Source organism: Triplophysa dalaica, chromosome 3 (assembly GCF_015846415.1).
Source record: "Triplophysa dalaica isolate WHDGS20190420 chromosome 3, ASM1584641v1, whole genome shotgun sequence".
NCBI lineage: Eukaryota > Metazoa > Chordata > Actinopteri > Cypriniformes > Nemacheilidae > Triplophysa > Triplophysa dalaica.
In genome coordinates this window covers 1,205,379-1,223,895 of record NC_079544.1, presented here as the reverse complement: position 1 = coordinate 1,223,895, position 18,517 = coordinate 1,205,379, and the positions used below count along the sequence as shown (strand labels likewise).

Genomic DNA, 18,517 nt, shown 5'->3' with positions numbered 1-18,517 from the left:
GCTCTGTTAGTGCATGGCACTAGCAACGCCAAGGTCATGGGTTCAAGCCCAGGGATTGCACATAATTAGAAACAAATGTAAAGTAGAATGCAATGTAAGTCGCTTTTGATAAAAGCAAATGCATACAACGTAAATGTTATAAACATGTTACAATGAACTAAAAACAAAAAAATGTACTTAAGAAAATATTTACAAAACAGGACAGGCTTATTACAAAAAGAGGCTTGATGTGTGTTTGTAAAATCTGAATATCTGTGCTGCCAAAGAATTTACTGACGTCAGCGACCATTAATGTGACCTTGTCCAGTGTACATGGGGAAAACTATACACATGTTTTTTAGATTTAACATACGCATGTAACACACCGAGAGTTTGTACACAAAACCACATTATCTGAATAGGACAGACATAGAAAAAAGAGAGATAGTGAGAGATGGAGTGAGTGGGAAAAAGAGAGAGAGAGAGATAGATAAAGAGAGAGGGAGGGAGAAAAGGAAAAGAGAGAGAGAGCGAGAGAGGGAGATAAAGAGAGAGAGAGGTAGAAAAGGGAAAAAAAGAGAGAGAGAGGGAGATAAAGAGAGAGAGAGAGATAGATAAAGAGAGAGGGAGGGAGAAAAGGAAAAGAGAGAGAGAGCGAGAGAGGGAGATAAAGAGAGAGAGAGGTAGAAAAGGAAAAAAAAGAGAGAGAGAGGGAGATAAAGAGAGAGAGAGAGATAGATAAAGAGAGAGGGAGGGAGAAAAGGAAAAGAGAGAGAGAGAGAGAGAGGGAGATAAAGAGAGAGAGAGGAAGAAAAGGAAAAAAAAGAGAGAGAGAGGGAGATAAAGAGAGAGAGAGGTAGAAAAGGAAAAAAAGAGAGAGAGAGGGAGATAAAGAGAGAGAGATAAAAAGAGAGGGAGGGAGAAAAGGAATAAAAGAGAGAGAGAGAGAGAGAGAGAGTGAGAGAGAGAGAGAGAGAGACAGAGAGAGAGGTAGAAAAGGAAAAAAAAAGAGCGAGAGAGGGAGATAAAGAGAGAGGGAGGTAGAAAAGGAAAAAAAAGAGAGAGAGAGGGAGATAAAGAGAGAGAGATAAAAAGAGAGGGAGGGAGAAAAGGAAAAAAAGAGAGAGAGAGAGAGAGAGAGAGAGAGAGAGAGAGAGAGAGAGAAAGACAGAGAGGGATAAAGAGAGAGGGAGGGAGAAAAGGAAAAAAGAGATAGAGGGAGATAAGGAAAAAGAGTGGGAGATAAAGAGAGAGAGAGAGAGAGAGAAAACGAGAGAGAGGGAGAGAGAGAAAACGAGAGAGTGGGAGGGAAAAAGAGAGAGGGAGATAGAGTGAAAGAGAGAGAGAGAGAGAAGGAGAGAGAGAGAAAGAGAGAGAGAGAGAGAGAGATAAAGAGAGAGAGAGAGAGAGAGAGAGAGAAGGACAGAGAGAGAAAGAGAGAGAGAGAGAGATAAAGAGAGAGAGAGAGATAAAGAGAGAGAGAGAGAGAGAGAGAGAGTACGCACTCAGAAATAAACGACTGCCTTCATCTGTTACAATCAATGCACAAATACACTCTTTTATTTTATTACATTCTCATGTTTCTGCCTGAAATCTACTTTTGATATTGATATTTTATTTCCATATTTCATTTGTTTACTTACATATACTTTATTTTAGAGAGAGAGAGAGAGAGAGAGAGAGAGAGAGAGTCTGCCGCATAGTTACTGCCTAGCAACAGTCTATCAGTGTGAGAGCAGCGACACACAACAGCGGATCTCACTCCACCGGCATTTATTGCTTTATAATTGTGAGGATAGAACACGGCGACACACATAATAAGAGAAGAGGAAGCCACAGACATGTGATGCATGACCGAGTGAGATAAAGCAGCGTATTAAAACTGAGAGCCGCTCAATTTTATTACAGGATGACATGAAGACGCAGAGGCAAACCTTCCCATCAATCTGTTCTTCAAGCATCTGTTCATTAAAAACACACAAGTCGGCTGTAAAGACGCACACTCGGACGCATTTCATTATCAGATCCAATATCCCACATACAAATATCTCACACAAACTGCACCATCCACACCAACTCATTGGTATGTTCTTATGATGGTTTGTGCCGGTTTAAGCAGTCATGTGCTGGTCCATAGTTGGTTTAAGATGGTCAAACCAGCATCAAGACATACCTAACACAGAATATTCTGTTTTTTTCATCAGGGTACAATTTATTTTAGCGATGAATGGCTGCTGGGCTCATCCCTTCAACAGGATGACTAACTAACAGATAAAATAAATGAATAGGCAGAATAACTGCATCTTTGTTGCGCAAAATGTTTCTATACAGACTTCAAAAGAAAAACTCTTGGGTTCATCTCAATGCGCTTCAATGTAATCCTAATGCTTGGGGTGTTCCATAGTACATATCGGCATTCCAAAAGACATAACCGGGAGCATGCGTGTGTAACGGAGCTCAGCGAGAGATTTTGGTGAAAGGTAAACCTCACTCCCCGACCAACAGAGACGCTCTAGCGACCGGCGCTATACACTGCAGTCTTTAGCCTCCTCGTTAAAGTGCCCGTCTCCCATCCAGACCGACACCGCTTCAGTAAGACCGGTTACACATGCAACAAAGAGCTATTTCATGAGTTTGCCTCACAGATAATAAGTACAGATGATAAAGGACGGATAGTATGCTGTCCCGGGGAGAGGGCTCTGAGCTTCCTCCAAACTCGGAGCGCCTGCCCCTTGTCCAGGGACAGGGCCCCCGGGCTCGGTCTGTGTCCGGACTCGGGTCGTTCCCCCCCGTTATACTGCTGTAAATACGGGCTGAGGGTGAGGAGTTGGGGTGGAGGAGAATGAGGGTAAAGCATCTTGACTATTGGTTGGGTTTTTTTCCCCGAGCTAAAAAGACGATTGGTGAGATTGGTCAAGTCAAGCCAGCCGGGTTAGTTATCTGCACGTGCTCCTCCCGAACTTTGTGAATGAAACATCATGTCTCTTGACAATAGAAACACAGCATTCTTAAAGAAGATCCTTACCAATAAACAAGTTCATTGAGTTTTATGGCACAAATCTGAGTCTGTAGACAGCAGAACATCCCAGAAACTTTGGTGTGGGTTCTTTAAACTTGGAACAGCAAAATGCCCTGGCACCAGAAATCGGCCCTCACATATTTTTTCAGCTGTATTTATTGTCTCTGAACAATCAAATGTGGACGAGGGAATCATTCAGGCTCTTGGACATGTGGGATTGGGAATGTGGCGTGTCCCCTTGTCCATAGTTTCAGCTTGCAAATAAGTGTGACTAAGAGAGAGGAGAGAGAGATTATGTGAAGGACGAATTGTACTTGCGGGTGAAACAAGGGAGAGGCAATAAGGGCCCATTGTCTTGTGCATGTAAGGGTGTTTCTATGCCACACAAATCTCATTGCTTCTGCAAACACGCTCACTGGAGTCACAGGCCACTCAACCCACACAAGAAAGTGGAGCAAAGACCAGAGGAGATGACAGAGTTTATGCAGTGCCGAGTAAAGTACATTCACAAACCAATCATTATAGTCAACAACATCAATCTACTGTTGGACTTCATGAAGAAAATACCTTCGGCGAGAATAAAAACATCCCCCAAAACTTGTCTGGTTTCATAGATGTATGTAAATGCTGTCGGACTGGTCGACAGTCTTTCATATTTGTCTGCAGTTTCAGTGTTGAAATGCAACATTTCCTAATCCTACTGTATGTATCCGTTTTACATCCAGGAGAGGTGGGCGGAATTGCCAAAATTTCACGGAATGAATCATTTTATTTCCCTATCGTATACGTCATTTTTCTTAGATTGATTTATTTAATTACATTTTTACAGTTCGTATAAATGCTCACTATAGTTAAAATGTAGGCAAATGATAAAAAGGAACTAAAGATATCCAAATAAATCCTGATAATCAGATTTATTATGTATTTATATTTATCGTCTGGCGATATCATAGGTATGAAGTAGGAAGATAGAAAACAAGTATGACAATGAAGTATGAATGTATGCACAAACAATGAGAGTACACATGACTGGTGTTATAAACTGGTGTCCATGGGGTCTGTAGTATATGTCTATATGGGAGACGTCTAAACGTCTGTATTACGTCAGCTAAAGATCTGGAGATCTGCTGCGTAAAAACATCTGCTAAACATCTTAAAAAGAGCAGCTTTACATCCATTCTAAATCATAAACATCTTACAGACATTTCCTAGATGTCTACATGATGTCTGATAGCAGACGTCTCCGAGACGTACTGCAGATGAGCAAACTATGTCTAGCAGATGTTTTGCAGATGTAAATTCAGACGTCAAATAGACGTAAGCCAGATGTATGTGTGCTATCAGGGAAAGAGAATGTTTTCGAGAAATCCTTTAAAGACGCTGTTCATGAGACTACATAGGAATCTGTGAAGAAACATCTTGTGTATCTTACTAAGAGATCAACTGGCGCCAACTGATAGAGGAACAGTGAAGTGACCTGGCAAGCCAAACAGCTGGGTAAACACAACGTGTGTGGGTGGGAGCACACAAACCCTATGTGTGTTTGAATGTCTGCACTAATGTCTGCAGAAAGCTGAAGCTTACACTTTCATATTAATAACTATCTGTAAAAAAAAATGAAGGCTACACATTAACTAGTTATCAAATATGACATCAATATATCAACTGTACAATTGAACAATTGGTGGAGTTAGACTCCATTGAATGAGTTTAATAATCGGGCTGATTCAGGAACTGTGTTATTGTCTCTGAACAATAACAGTGGACACCTGAACCGTGGACACAATATAACCTCTTCCCTGCACCTGCCTTACGCGCTTGCTCACGAGTATCCATACACCTGCTTTGAAAGAGATCTATTTATAAGGATTCAAAAGCAAGATTGCGTAATGATGTGAATGATTTCCTTTTGCACACGCACACAAAAACCTTTTGTCATGTGACCACGAGACGCTGACCTAGCACTGCTGATGCCAAATGAGTACGAGAACAGGCGAGTCCTTACCATATGCTCATTATTGTAGATTTGGCTTATTGACGAAAATGCGGTGCTACCAAATTTTGTTTTCAATTAAAAATAAAATATTTCTATTTTTGTGGCTGGAATATGAATCTCTCATACGGTTTCCTCAAGTGAATGGTATTTTGGAAAACATTTATATCATTTGTAAGCCATTTTCAGGAAAAATACTTTAAGAACACAACAGAAAACAGAGTATAGAACAGAGATATGAGATGATTACTTAACTCTTTAAATTTGTTTTCTAATAACATGACAAAAACATTGACATCTTTAAAGATGATTATATCCATACCTTGTAGATATCTGCATTTCCTCATTTACATAATGTCTAAACTAGAACTTGTTGTTTGAGGTCGTTTTATTGCCTTACATTGGTCATCTAATCCACTCTTGGACTAATTCAATCAACAGCTGTTAATTAAACAGGAAATGACAAGAATCTGGCAACAAAACACACACAGTATCTCTGCTTTATTTCATTTAAACAACTGTCTTCAATTCAACACAAGCGACAGTTTTGATTGCAGTCATATAATATACAGGCAGCCGGCTACTTGCCACATGAGAAATAAACTGGACATGAAATGTGAATTAGAAATATTTATTCGCTTATTTTGTACTGAATGCAGACCATCCTCGAGGAAAGGTCGTTCACTTTCTGCTTTAAGACAAGAAACGACGTTCAAATGTCACAAAGAGACAATTTGTTTAGTATAATGTCATATAAAGACTAGTGCTCGGCAGCTTTTACAATTTTTAGTCGCATCAATTGCACGACTTTTCTGCGATTAATCATGATCCATCGCATGTTAAGTATAAAATTCAATAATGAATTCATTATTGTGCACTATAAGTACTGCTATTTGAACAAAAGTGCAATAAGATTTGGTTTGCAAACAGAAATAATGTGCTTTTTACAACAGTGTTTACTTTACATGTAGCATTTACAGGTTTAGCTTAAAATATTTCTTGAAAATTAATGTTATCAAATTAAATATAAAACCAAAGCTATCTGCCACTGTCAGAGCATTAACGTTGTGAATAGTTTGATAAAGAAAAACAAGTTGTGTGTTATGATCATCGATTTTGTTTCTTTTTCATAAACTCTCTTTCAACACAAAGTGTAAAGTGTGTTTAAAGCATATTTTTAAACAACTTCATTATTTTGTGCTACTTTTTCTTTATTTTAAACAGAGATCTTTATTATGCTGCTGCCCCTTTAAGAGCGCTCATTACAGACATATGGATCTATTATTTAATGACGCGTCTGTTTTGTTTACCAGCTCTTAATGTTCATAAAACGGACTACTTTTACATGGACCCTTCCTCATATGGGAATTTTGACGTCATTTTGTGTTTATTTGTCTGTTTCAGAGTAAGAAGAAGTGAAAGAACTCAGTTTAGTAGTTTATGTCTGACTCTCTAGGCGCGCATGTTTAAACATGTTTTCTGCATTAGCCTCACGCTGCATACAATACACACAACACAATTTGTTTTTGGGACATTTTTGTGTTCTGTACTCTATTGATTTCCTTCCACTTTTTCAATAATAGCATTAAATAAGCCTCTTACACCCGCGCATATTACGTCTTTGTGCGGGGAGGGCACTTATAGATAAGCGCATGGCAGAAAGAGGGGAGATGAAATGGAGTGATTTGTTCGTTTGGAAGATTTAAAAACACCATACTCCCCTATAAAGGACAAATTTATATTCAATTTATAAAAATAAACCTGTTCAAATGATTAGCTGCATCAGGTTTACCGTGTGTTATTAGTTTTGAGAGGTTGTTATATGGGAAAATATCGAACATGCAAATATCGTGACTGGCCAATCAGAACCAAGCATTCCAACGAGCAGTGTAATAAATTTGAGTAATGGATGGCATTATTAAATTCATCAGTTGAAAATGTAACAAGCCTGATCTACATTTACACATTTAGCAGATGCTTTTGTCCAAAGTGACTTGCGGTTCCTGAGGATCTAACCCATGACCTTTACGTTGCTAACGCAATGATCCACCAAGTGAGCTAAATACAGTATATCGTCCAACCATTTTTTTTTAAATCCTCCTACACTAAACTAAAGAAGAAAGAGTTCATTTATTTACTCCACTGTCATCGACTCCAAATCGTGACCTTTATGTCAAAACCCAACCATCTGTATCTCCCAGTGATGATATTCTCCTATTCATTTCACATCATCCTATTAAATTGAAATCCTGTGGGGCCTCCGATGCAATTAGAATAGTCCTCAAAATCTACAAGGCTCTCCCGCTAGAAATTGAGTTTCACGAGCTGCCCAAGGACACCAGAATAAGAACATGGCTCTAATTTCAAGTGACTATTCCGACTTGACGACTCAGTCAGTGGGACCATCACATTCCTTTAACGCCGTCCATTGGAAATTCGAGACATATTTCTTTTTGAAAGAGACAACGGAGACAAACCTGCTGTTGATTATTTTCCGCTCATTCCTCCGAGAGACAGTCAGATGTGTTAGGACAGGGCCAGTCCAGTGTGAAATGCAACTGCATTTCAAGAGAATTTAAGACAAAGTATTTCTGTTGGCTCTTTCACAGCAGGTCCATTACGGTAAACGGGTTTATAGAGCGAACCTCAGAGATTTAACTACACTATTGTTTCCAAGTTGATCTTGGAGAAATTCACTTTCAGGGCCCTGAACTCCCTCCACAGACATGAAGAGAGAAGTCATCCGTGATGATTTATATCAGATGAGGAAGCACTGACAGATGCAGTGTGCTGTGTCATGTAGTTCCTCCACTTTTAAGTGCTTTAAGAGATTTTCAGTACACGTTCTCACTTTCAGACTTTCAGTTCCGTGTTGTGAATATCATAATTAACCAAATAACTTCCCATAATTCCTAAAAATCCATTTTAATATGTGACGATTTAAGCCGGTTGAGATGTTATTTGAATCACTTAAGGTCAGATGAGACACTTGCTGTGATGCCACTCCAGCCCTCTTTCATCTTTACTGTCTGTGACTTTGCAGTTACATCTACTATCTATAGATATTAACAAAACACTACTGTGCTATGACAAAAAAACATCTAGTTATTAAAGACCACAGAGTCTCTGGGACAGAGGTTCTGTTCTCAGGGTTTTTTCTGGCTCAAAATGAGGGGGAGCTGGTGCCATCCTGATCTTGCACACACACACACACACACACACGCGAAGGCCTACTGTGCCTTTAAATGGCTTATTCAAAGTTTGAAACTTTGAAATATTAAAAGTTATAATAAAATTAGATGAAAATGATAATTATTCATTTATATAAAACATTACTTTTATTTAACCAAACAGAAATGTTTTTTTTTATCAAATAAAGCTTTTCATCATTTCCAACTAACCTTAAACCCCAAAAAAGCCAACTGAATTAACCAGTCTTAATAAATGACCAAAGCTCATTCACATCTTGCATTCTCTTTGGTTCATTTTAAATGATTCCTATAGCTTAGTGGTAAGAGCATTGCGTTAACAACGCAAGGTTGTGGGTTTCGATCTCAGGGGATTGCACATACCTATGTATAAATGTATAGTATAATGCAATATAAGTCGCTTTGGATAAAAGCGTCTGCCAAATCCGTAAATGTAAATGTAAGAGAGTTCAGTAAATCTGATCAGTTGGAAAAGTAACAGGATCCCCATGAATAAGCTGCATGAATTTATGGTATCAACATTTAAAGTTTAGCATTTCTACGCAGTTCCTTGGTTATTGTGGACTTTTTTCTAGCTGGTAACAAAAGCTAGATGGGTTGTGCACTAAAATTAAATAACTATGTTAAGAATTTGTTCAAAGTGCTTAGACGAGCGAGTAACAGTGACGCTTCCCTTAGCAAACACCTTTAATAATGGCCACAGATGATCTCGTCATTCACACTTGTGAAATGAATGGAGAAAAGCATTGAAGTCCAAGAACATTTGCAGATCAAATACTACTTTAAGGGTGCGGTCTTGTGTATCCGGCTTGCTCCTACAGTAAGCAAATATGAAATATATGATGAAACAGGTCGAAGCTATGACTATAACCACCCTTCTTACGGCAGCACAAACACTTGGAAACAATCCCATGATAGATTTTGACCAAAACGGTCGGAGGAATAGATGGGAGAAAAATGAATTATCCTTTAACTGACTCAAATGTCAAATATTCTCTATTTAGCATCATCTGCGGCTTGAGCTTGCAATTCAGCGCTGAGATTTTTTTCCAAAGAGAGACAGAATTTAGACTTAGGTGCTGTCTACATTAGCCCGTTGTCGTACGAAAACAGCGATCCACATTTACACTGCCGTTTTTACATGAGTTTCCGAAAAAAATCTGCGTTTACACCACACAACTGAAAACATGTCACTTGACCATCCAGACACGCTGGACATGCACGCACAATTGTAAACAGTTGTATACGCATTCTATCAGTACAAGTTGGTTGTTGATGACAGCTAGTAGCTAGTTACTAGTCACAGAATTTCCAGTATAAAATTAAATGTGTGGATAGATGAGTTGTTATCCATGTTATTTAAAAGCATAAGGCTCTCGATTCTCTCACGTGCTGTTGTAATGTCACCGCATCAATTTGTGTACTTGAAGTCAAACAAGTTTACTTGTTTACACGGCCGTTCAAGTTTGGTGAACTCTGACCTGCGAATTCGTGTCACGTGTGAGACCGATAGAAGATCAAAACGTCACAGCGTGACCTCTCGGTACAGAAATGTCAAAAGTCGTACCATCGTCTGAACGATCTCCACATGCTCAAAGTCTGATTGTGTTTTTAAAATAAAACGCGCTGGTATGAACGCTGCCTTTCTCTGAACAAGCCCACAAACAGCACACTAACTCTTCTCTACATTATTAGATGAACTACTTCTCTCAGTCCGCATTGACATTAACAAGCCTGTGATGTGTTTTCAGATAATGAGCGTTATATATTTCTAATGGCTGATCATTACTGAGATGAGGCTTATCAGCAAGAAACCACATGCATTGATCATCACCTCCTTAATAGATGAAAGATAGCGAGTAAATACTGTAGATGGCTGAGGTTTGCCTGAGAACGTGTGCCGATGATGATTAAAGATTTCCTTTGAGACAAACCAGCACAGTCATGGGTAAATTCAAGCCTTTGTGCATTTCTGCTGATTCACTTCCACCGTACGCTGCCTGCCGTCTGATTCTTTTGCCGAATCTGTACCGTTATTCCTCTGAATTCTGAATAAGACGACTTCATATCGTAGTGTTGTATAAAGTTATCTGCAAATATGTAATCAAATCAGTGCACAAACTCAGTGTGCGAGGTTTCATCATTGGCGAGCGTGCTCGACCTTTCACACATACTCACGAAGTGCTAAAAACACACCGTGACCCCATGAAGCATTTAGAGACTCAATCCTCATGCAAGAACGTACGGCTGTTATGAACTATGGTAAATATGAAAACATCAAACCGAGGCAACTGTGAACACATGATGTCAGACGTTTCCTCTGAAGTAAGTTTGGCTGTTACTTTAAATCAACTGGTGTCACTGCGTTTAGCATCACAGCAGAACGTGTCTTAGTTTGAAAATACATTTTATTTCCTTTATAGATATTATATTGCTAAAAAGTGCGTTTAACTTGGCTCCATATTTTGCATCAAATGCAGTTCAGATCAGTGTATTATATGTACGTATCTGATCAATTTCTATTCCATAGTTGACAACTCCTGCTTATCTGTGCTTTCCTCGTTTAATCATGTCATGTCTGATCTAATCAACCCAGAGAATGTTATACACAATTACATTTTATTGCCATTTTAAAAATCCCGACGACTAAAATGGATGGACGACTATAATTGGTTGAATCCGCACATCACCACTTCCCAATGGAACGACCCCTGGCACTTCATCCGAAGTGATTGACAGTCTGCTCGAATGAATGAAATGAGACGGTTATCGCGGTTGCTTCAAGAACAAGCGGCTTATCTTGAACGAGCATAATGTGACACTAATATGATCAAAGAAAGCCAACAGGCGTGTTTGAGATTATCTCTGTATCCTGCTCACAGTTACCAGGTAATCCATAGAGTTGACCCACATTTACTATTGCGCAATACATTGATACGGAAGGCCAATAAAGAAGAATTGATTATCTGTTTTTGGTGTACCGAGGTGGTTATGTCATCCAGTCACCGTGAGGGGAACCCGGTGACACCCCCCCAGATGACTGTTGATGCAGATGACTCATATTAATCGAAGTCAGCAATGCCATTCTTTCCCTGTCAGTCTGCGCTTTTGCAATATGCAATATAAATAAACTCACTTCACCACATGTGTGTATACAGCGAGAGTCGTTTGAGATTCGTTGTGTTAACTGTTAAAGCCACGAACACACGCGCCTGTCAAACAAACAGAGCCGGTTTACCCTGAACAACTGTTGATGGAACGACGATACGCGTAATAACGCAGCTTACCTTGGTGACAACGTTCTGCTCGAGTCCGGTTTCCAGCTTGTATTCCGACTGCGTGCAGAAGCACTGCGATGACCGATCGGTGCCGTTGCTCTCATTACTCATGCCGCTGAACGCGGGCGCAGCGGCCGACGGGTCGCTGTTATTCTCGTGCACACGGGCGCACGTGTTGTACGGCTGCCCGAGGAGGAAATAGTCGGAAAACTGGCTGAAGCCGATGAATATCGCCGGGATGCACGTCAAAACGACCAGCTGTATCTGAATCTCCCGAAGCCTCCCAGACGGGCAAAGACGCCGCCGTCGATCTGCGAAAGTATATCGGGCGTCCTGCTCGTCTCGGGGGTGACGAAGCCGTTCTCCGGTGGATGAGCCTCGGTGTCCAGCTGACAAACGGCCATGACCGTCTCGCACATACTGCCCGCAGCCCGGTTCTGTAATGCGTCAGAGACTCGCTGTTCGAGCTCAATAAACGCTGTATCGAGAGCGCGTATTGTCAGTGATAAGGGAGTGGTGCGCGCGTCTTAGCCCATTCATACAGTAAAGCGCCACGAACTGTTCGGTGGATTTAAAGGTCCGCTATCACGAGCGTTCCGCCATTCAGACGCGTTCACGGTCCCGAGTCTTCAAACAGTGCGGTCACAGCGATTCATTTCGACGTCGTGCCGGTGATCCGAGCCGGAAGAAAGCACACGGCGATGAAAACAACCCTGCCCCCTTTCCGCCGTTCGCAGCCACAGGTAACACACCTGTCACGACCTGCGCACAGACGCACAGAGCCGCTGCTGGACATTACAGACTGACATGCGTCATGTGATCCAGTGAGATGACGAATCTCGTGTCTTGTTCCAAATAAAGCAGTTAATTCGCAGACACTGGCTCTCTTCGGATGATATAGAGACAATAAACAGTTGTGGAGGCGGAACCACGACCGAACCTCCGCCCTCTGCACGCTCGCGCTGACTGTGCGTTCAACTTCTGCTCACCAGACTGTGTGTATCTATCACACATATACACGAGCTGCCTGTGGACCTCGAGTTTTATCTTAATCGGTTAGAGAAAACCTCTTCTTTGGTTTGGATAACATTGTTTGTCCATATTTTTCTTTAATAAAGATGTACGATAAAATTAATATGGTGATGCTCGTTTTGTAGGAGCCGATGCCCTCTACTGGTCAATGCTCGTAGTCGATGGACTTGAACACTAGTGTTGAGCAAAAACAAAATCTTTTTGACGATAGTTGTCTCTTGTTGTTGTACATTATTTTTTAGCATTGAAGTGTGGCTTTATTTATCATTTTACACGTGCGTGTGTATTAAAATGATCTGTCTCCCCCCCCCAATATTTTAAAGCCAAATCACCGGGAAGTTTTGTAATTTAGGCAAGTCTGCCCTCTAGTGATGACAAGCTATATGATTGTTTTTGGAATAAACAGTGTAATCAAGAGCATTAGATAGATGGAGTAGATGACTGTTACTTTACCATGAATGTATTAAGTATGAATAACACTTACATTTTTTAAATTTCATTTTGTTTTGCCCTGTCCCCATTCTAACTACACAAAACATTGTGACTTTGAAATGCATCATGTTTTTGTTAAAGGGTGTTGGCGCTGTTTGGCCACTGACTTTCTTCGAAATATCTTCTTTTGTGTTCTGCAGAAGAAAGAAAGAAGAACGACAAGAGGCCGAGTAAAAGATGACTCTGTTTTCTTTTTACGGTGAACTATCACTTTAAGCCCAGTCTGTTTCAACTGAAAACAACATGCACTGATAAATCTTATCAAATATAAATGCCATTGTTTTGTGTTACACCACAAGTTCACTCAGATTTTAGTCAGTTAAATCTGTTGTGTAATTTTATTGCTTTATGTTTGTCACATCAACCCCTGGTAATGTTGTGCCAAAGAGTTGGTAGCTGGCCACACCTTTTACTAGAAATCTTCAAGCTTTGATCCAATGCCATGAGTCATACCTTCTTTAGCCTGTGATGATCAATAATGCAGACTTCTTTGACATTAATATACAGCTTAAATAGATATATCTTATTAAAAAAACATCCACAATGGGTTTAACTATACAGTAATGAAGGTTTCAATGGCAAAATTAAACGCGCCTCTTGCATGCGCAGTTATGATAAAAATCAGGTTCAAGGCATCATTCATAACAATTATGTGTGAAGGTTTTACTCTTGGGCAAAACTTTCTTTACACTCGTGTCATAAATGATACTCTTTGCTTGCTAAGTAATAAATTAGCTCACGAGAAGGGCCCGCCGTCACAACACGTGCTTAAGAAAAATAGTCTCTGGGAAAATGTTTTTGGTTTCCCTTCTGGATGTGTGAATAATGTCTGATAAGACGCGTAACTGTACTAAAGCTTTTATCTAGCTGTAACTATGATATGATGCGAAATAAACGGTAATAAGCAGATAAAATGGGGCATGGCTGACTGTGGTTTATGAAGTCATGAGGTGTGTAAAATCATATGACTAATTCTGTGCGCGCGCATGCGTGTTTGTGAATGAGGTTTTGATGTCTTGTCAGAACAACAGTGGCGCTGGCAGTCACATCTGAAACTCGGCAAACGTTCAAGTGCTTTCTGTTCTATGACCTTTATAAAGTTTCTTCTTCAGTTACATAAAATCACGTCTGACTGCCATGCTTCAGTGTTTGTGCATCACAATGAGCGCGTTTACATGCCGATTATGCTTAATAAGCTGATATATAAGGTCATGAAAACGCGTAAAACGTTTTTTTGATTGGGGATAGGTCATAAACCCGCTCGGCAGAGGTAGTTTTTTGCAAATTTACTCCGATTTCGCGCTGCGTGTAAACGCCTTTACCGGGTTTCTCTCAGTTTTGTATGTGCGCATGTCTGAAAGCGCAGCGGTAAAAGTCCCAAACGGAAGTAATTGTAAAATAACATATAAGGGACTGTATTTAAAAATACAGCTTCTGACCGTTTTCCCGCTGCTTTTTTAAGTACTAAACAGACTATCGACGATGACGTCACTGCACGCGAAAAAACCCGGCAAGTCTTAAACTTCTGTGTAAACGCGGTATTATGCGTAGCCGGTTTTAGCCTAGCATGCATGTAAACAGCTTTCTTTTAAAGCTGATTTTTGAAAGATATCCATTTATTTTGTGCATGTAAACGCACTCAATCTCGCTGATTCGCACTTGGTTTCATGCTGGTATAGTTCGTAAAATCCACTTAAACCAGTGACTAAATGGTTTTGCCTCCGAACAAAATGACAATCGCTTAAAAAAGACAATTATGAGACGATTAATTATGATTAGGAAAAAAACAGTTTGGATCAAAAACCTGTGAGAACACCTGTCTGTGTGTGTGGGAGTTCACCGCTAAGGGTGTGTCGTGAACATTTTGTCAGAATACCGTGACTAAAGTACTGTCAGGAAAGGATTGAACAGAAACATAACAAGAGGGACCGAGCAGGTGAAGACACGGGACTATTTAGGCAGCCACACCTGAAAATTACCGAAGTAGAGAGAACTGAGGAGAGGTGATGGCCCCACCCCTATAAACCACTCCTGGTAATGTCTGGAAGTCATTTCTGAATAAACATCTGTCTGCGTAACTCACAGAGGAGACATACTCATAAAGTATTTGAACACAATATTGTGAGAAATCACACTTGTCGCTGTGACAACCATAAGCCAATCAGAAGTGCCCTCTGTCCGACTGTCCGTCTGCTGGTTTCAGTTTACTGACATCTGATTGGCTGGATGGGTCTTTGGAGCAAGGGTCTGTTGCTGACGTTAGCAAAATGGCTAGAATATCTTACATTATTTGCGTTTTTTTTTTTATTCATCAATAGGGTAAATTACAATATGTTATAGTACAAAATTGCACAATGCATATATAACCTGCTGGGTAATCTTTTAGTTATTTTTAAACCTAAATAACACATTTTCAGTCCCAGTACAAACGAAAGATTTATGTAATATTTTGTGTTTATTTAGTATTTTGGGACTTTCACATTTAAAGTGCCAGGTAAATAAAAAATGACAATTCTTATTTTTTCATGAAATATTGCAGTAAATAGCTTATATTTGCAGTGAATATCTTATCAATGTGGGTCATTTTCTTTTAAAGTTTATGTACCCTCATAATCTTCAAATCAGTCTGCTGCCAGTTCCATTTCAAAACAAAACAGCTGTTTTTATACATCCAATCAAATCGCAGAGAAAGCCGAAAGCAACATCCACTATTTTCCCTTATTAGAAATTCCATTTGATCTGGAATTAAAATAAGTTAGAATAAAAATAAGAAAGTAAAAACGATGTCAACTTTCGGTTCAAAGGGACTTAAAGCTAATATGTTTAGTTAAGTGTGTGAGTGGTAGCGCCGGTCTTAGTCATTGTTTATAGCATACCTTAGACAAGTTTTTTCATGCATAGACTCTTATCAGTGCAACAATTAAGTGTGCCAAAACTGAATACATAAATAAAGAGGCCTGGTGTGTCTGTAGGTGTGTGACGCTCTTTGTAATTATGAAACACAATGTTCCTAGTTTAAGTATATTATACTAGTGATTCTTAATCCTCGTCCTGGGGATTCACTGCGGTGAGTTAACAAATCTGACTGATTCAAAAATTTAGGTCCACGGCAGAAATACGAGTTGAAGAGATGAGTCAGATAACATATGAAAAGTGCAGCGCTGCGGGTCCTCAAAGAAGGACTTTATTACTGTAATAAACAACAATTACATAATATCAAATGATCTACAATGTGTTCGGGGTAGAACAAGTGTGCCTTAGGTTAGTATATTTTGGTAAACATATCAAATTGCTGCTTACAGTAACAATTGTTGGTGATGCAAATGTTTTTCAAGATGCGTGACTTCAACAAAACTCTCGTCTTCTAGACTGCTTGATTAAGTTCAATAGTTTGGTTATCTTCATCGTGTTTTATTATTATAGAGTGAGCACGTGGCTTAGTTCTGTCACATATGCCCAGTATTTGACTTACACGCATCAAAGTTCTTGAAATAAAATACGGCTGCTATTGTATTTTGGATCACATAAATAGGAAGTTCAACAATGTTAAATAACTAATGCTATATTTCTTTTCTCAAAGGATTAGTTCCATCTAGTTTTTTGCACAACTACGTTTTTGCGAAATAAAAAAAATATAATGCTAATATGGCAAAAAATTGTGTAATGGAGTCATGATCATTTTTTGATTTCCATTTGCCGAGTGGGGTGAGGTCATCTGGAGTACTTTCAAGTTTTAAGTGTCTAGTTGGACCCGTAAAAAGTTCATAAATATCTATTATTTACATCCATATCTAGGTTAAACATGTCTGTATAGGGTGTTACACTGAATTAAATGTTGGGATGACAAATTTAAAATCCTTCAAGGGTGTGAGCTATTGCATTTTATACCATGGTCTACAAATCCTGATTGGCTGGAAGCTGTGTATTAAAACCGGTTATTCATAGACATACCTAGACCACCTGTTGGTTGCTACTCTTACATGTTACTCTTGCCGTGACCAATATGGCGGCGCCGTTGACATATCGCAGCAGCTGACCAAAAGCAGCCAATGCATTGAATGCACAGGTAGCTCCAGTCAGTTTGATCAGTGTTTGAAATAAAAGGTGTATGTTACCCTCAAAATAAGATCCAATGGCTTTTCACAGTAGGAATAAAAATGACCATGGAAAGTCAACAGGGTTTATTTTGAGGTGAATTACTACTGTACTTCAACCGATGAAAATAACCCGTCAAAAGCACCTGTCTGCTCAAAATTTGCACTGTGAACATCGATAACAGCTTTAATTTGGCAGACGACCATGGTCTAAGCGAGATAATCCCTTACATGACACTTGTAATGCCTTACACTTGATATTTGATCACTGTGCTGATATTTTCTAATTAGACCAGGGCATCAGAGTATATTAGAGCTGCTAGTCTCTGGCTAATGGTTTAAAGGTTAAAGTCTAAAGGGCTGAATCTAGCCGAGGTTGGATTTACCTCCAATTCCAAAGTTAAACATTCTCGAGCGTTGAAAGTTGGGCATTTGAAAGAAGAGTTTTAGATTCAAAGGGGTGTGCACCTGATAAACAGGTTCAGCGCTCCAGCCATTGAAAGGATAATGCGAATACTTATCAGTGAGATTGATTAAGGTCTAGGTAAGAGACAAATGGTTGGTTGAGATGATCCGGTGCAAAAGCCGTGAATTCAATATTACAACGTTAACGATTAACTAACTACACACACTAACACAGTTAAACACAAAACTGTTGACTTATCTTAATCATGACATCTTCACTATATCAGCATCTATATCATTTATATAGTACAGTCGAACACATGCTTATACTTGAAAAATAACCAAAGAATTATTAAAGAATGCAATAGGGGAAATGTATGTTTATGATTTTTCAATTGCATTAATTAAACTGGCAAGCCGTTCTTAAGAAGTCTATACAAGACAAGGACACAAGAGAAAAGGCAAAACGAGAAGGTCTCTTCGGTCTCAAAGGAGTTGAAAGGGTGTGTGACTGGGTGAGGTGGGTGTGTCGATGACACATGCACAGGCGAAAGTCCTCTAAATGTTGAGTGTCTGTGTCAGACAGGGTGTGCGCGCGTCTCCGTCTCCCTGCATCTCATGCGCATTGTTTCTGCAATAATGTGGCACGATTTTAAATGAGATAATATCATGAAACAAATCATCTAAATAAAGAAGTGTTATGTGTTTCGAACACAACCAGACTAACAAATAACGATCAGCCAAACGAAACAAGAAGGTGTTTTATCTGCATGTGTCTGATGCGTCTTTGAAAATCTTGCGTAAAACACCCTCTAGCCAAATGAAGCGTGATAATAATCACAAACAAATAAAAGACAAAACCTTTTCAAAGTCAGCAACTTACGAAGTCTTAAAGAAAAAGTGAATCCTCGATCTCTTGGGAGAGTGTGGGAATGTCACGTCATGAGAAATATCTCCCCAGGCGAGCAGATCGAGGCGCAGGTCTAGGTGTGGTCTAACGGCCAAAACCGGAACTA

At 39.6% G+C, this 18,517-nt stretch overlaps 1 protein-coding gene and 1 long non-coding RNA gene across 2 annotated transcripts in view; both read right to left on the bottom strand.

Moving 5' to 3' along the window:
- Positions 1-12,507, bottom strand: part of slc22a23 (solute carrier family 22 member 23) — a 43,941-nt gene extending 31,434 nt beyond the window's left edge. Inside the window, 2 exon segments of the mRNA XM_056742555.1 lie at positions 11,488-11,741; positions 11,744-12,507. Of these exon segments, the coding sequence (XP_056598533.1) occupies positions 11,488-11,741; positions 11,744-11,897 (408 nt within the window). The 5' untranslated portion in view covers positions 11,898-12,507.
- Positions 12,508-17,866: 5,359 nt separating this feature from the next.
- LOC130417247 (uncharacterized) lies at positions 17,867-18,504 on the bottom strand. Its single transcript, XR_008906160.1, has 2 exons — positions 18,385-18,504; positions 17,867-18,132 (listed from the first exon to the last, which is right to left on the bottom strand). It is a non-coding gene; the product is annotated as an uncharacterized LOC130417247 (long non-coding RNA).
- Between the last annotated feature and the right edge of the window lie 13 nt (positions 18,505-18,517).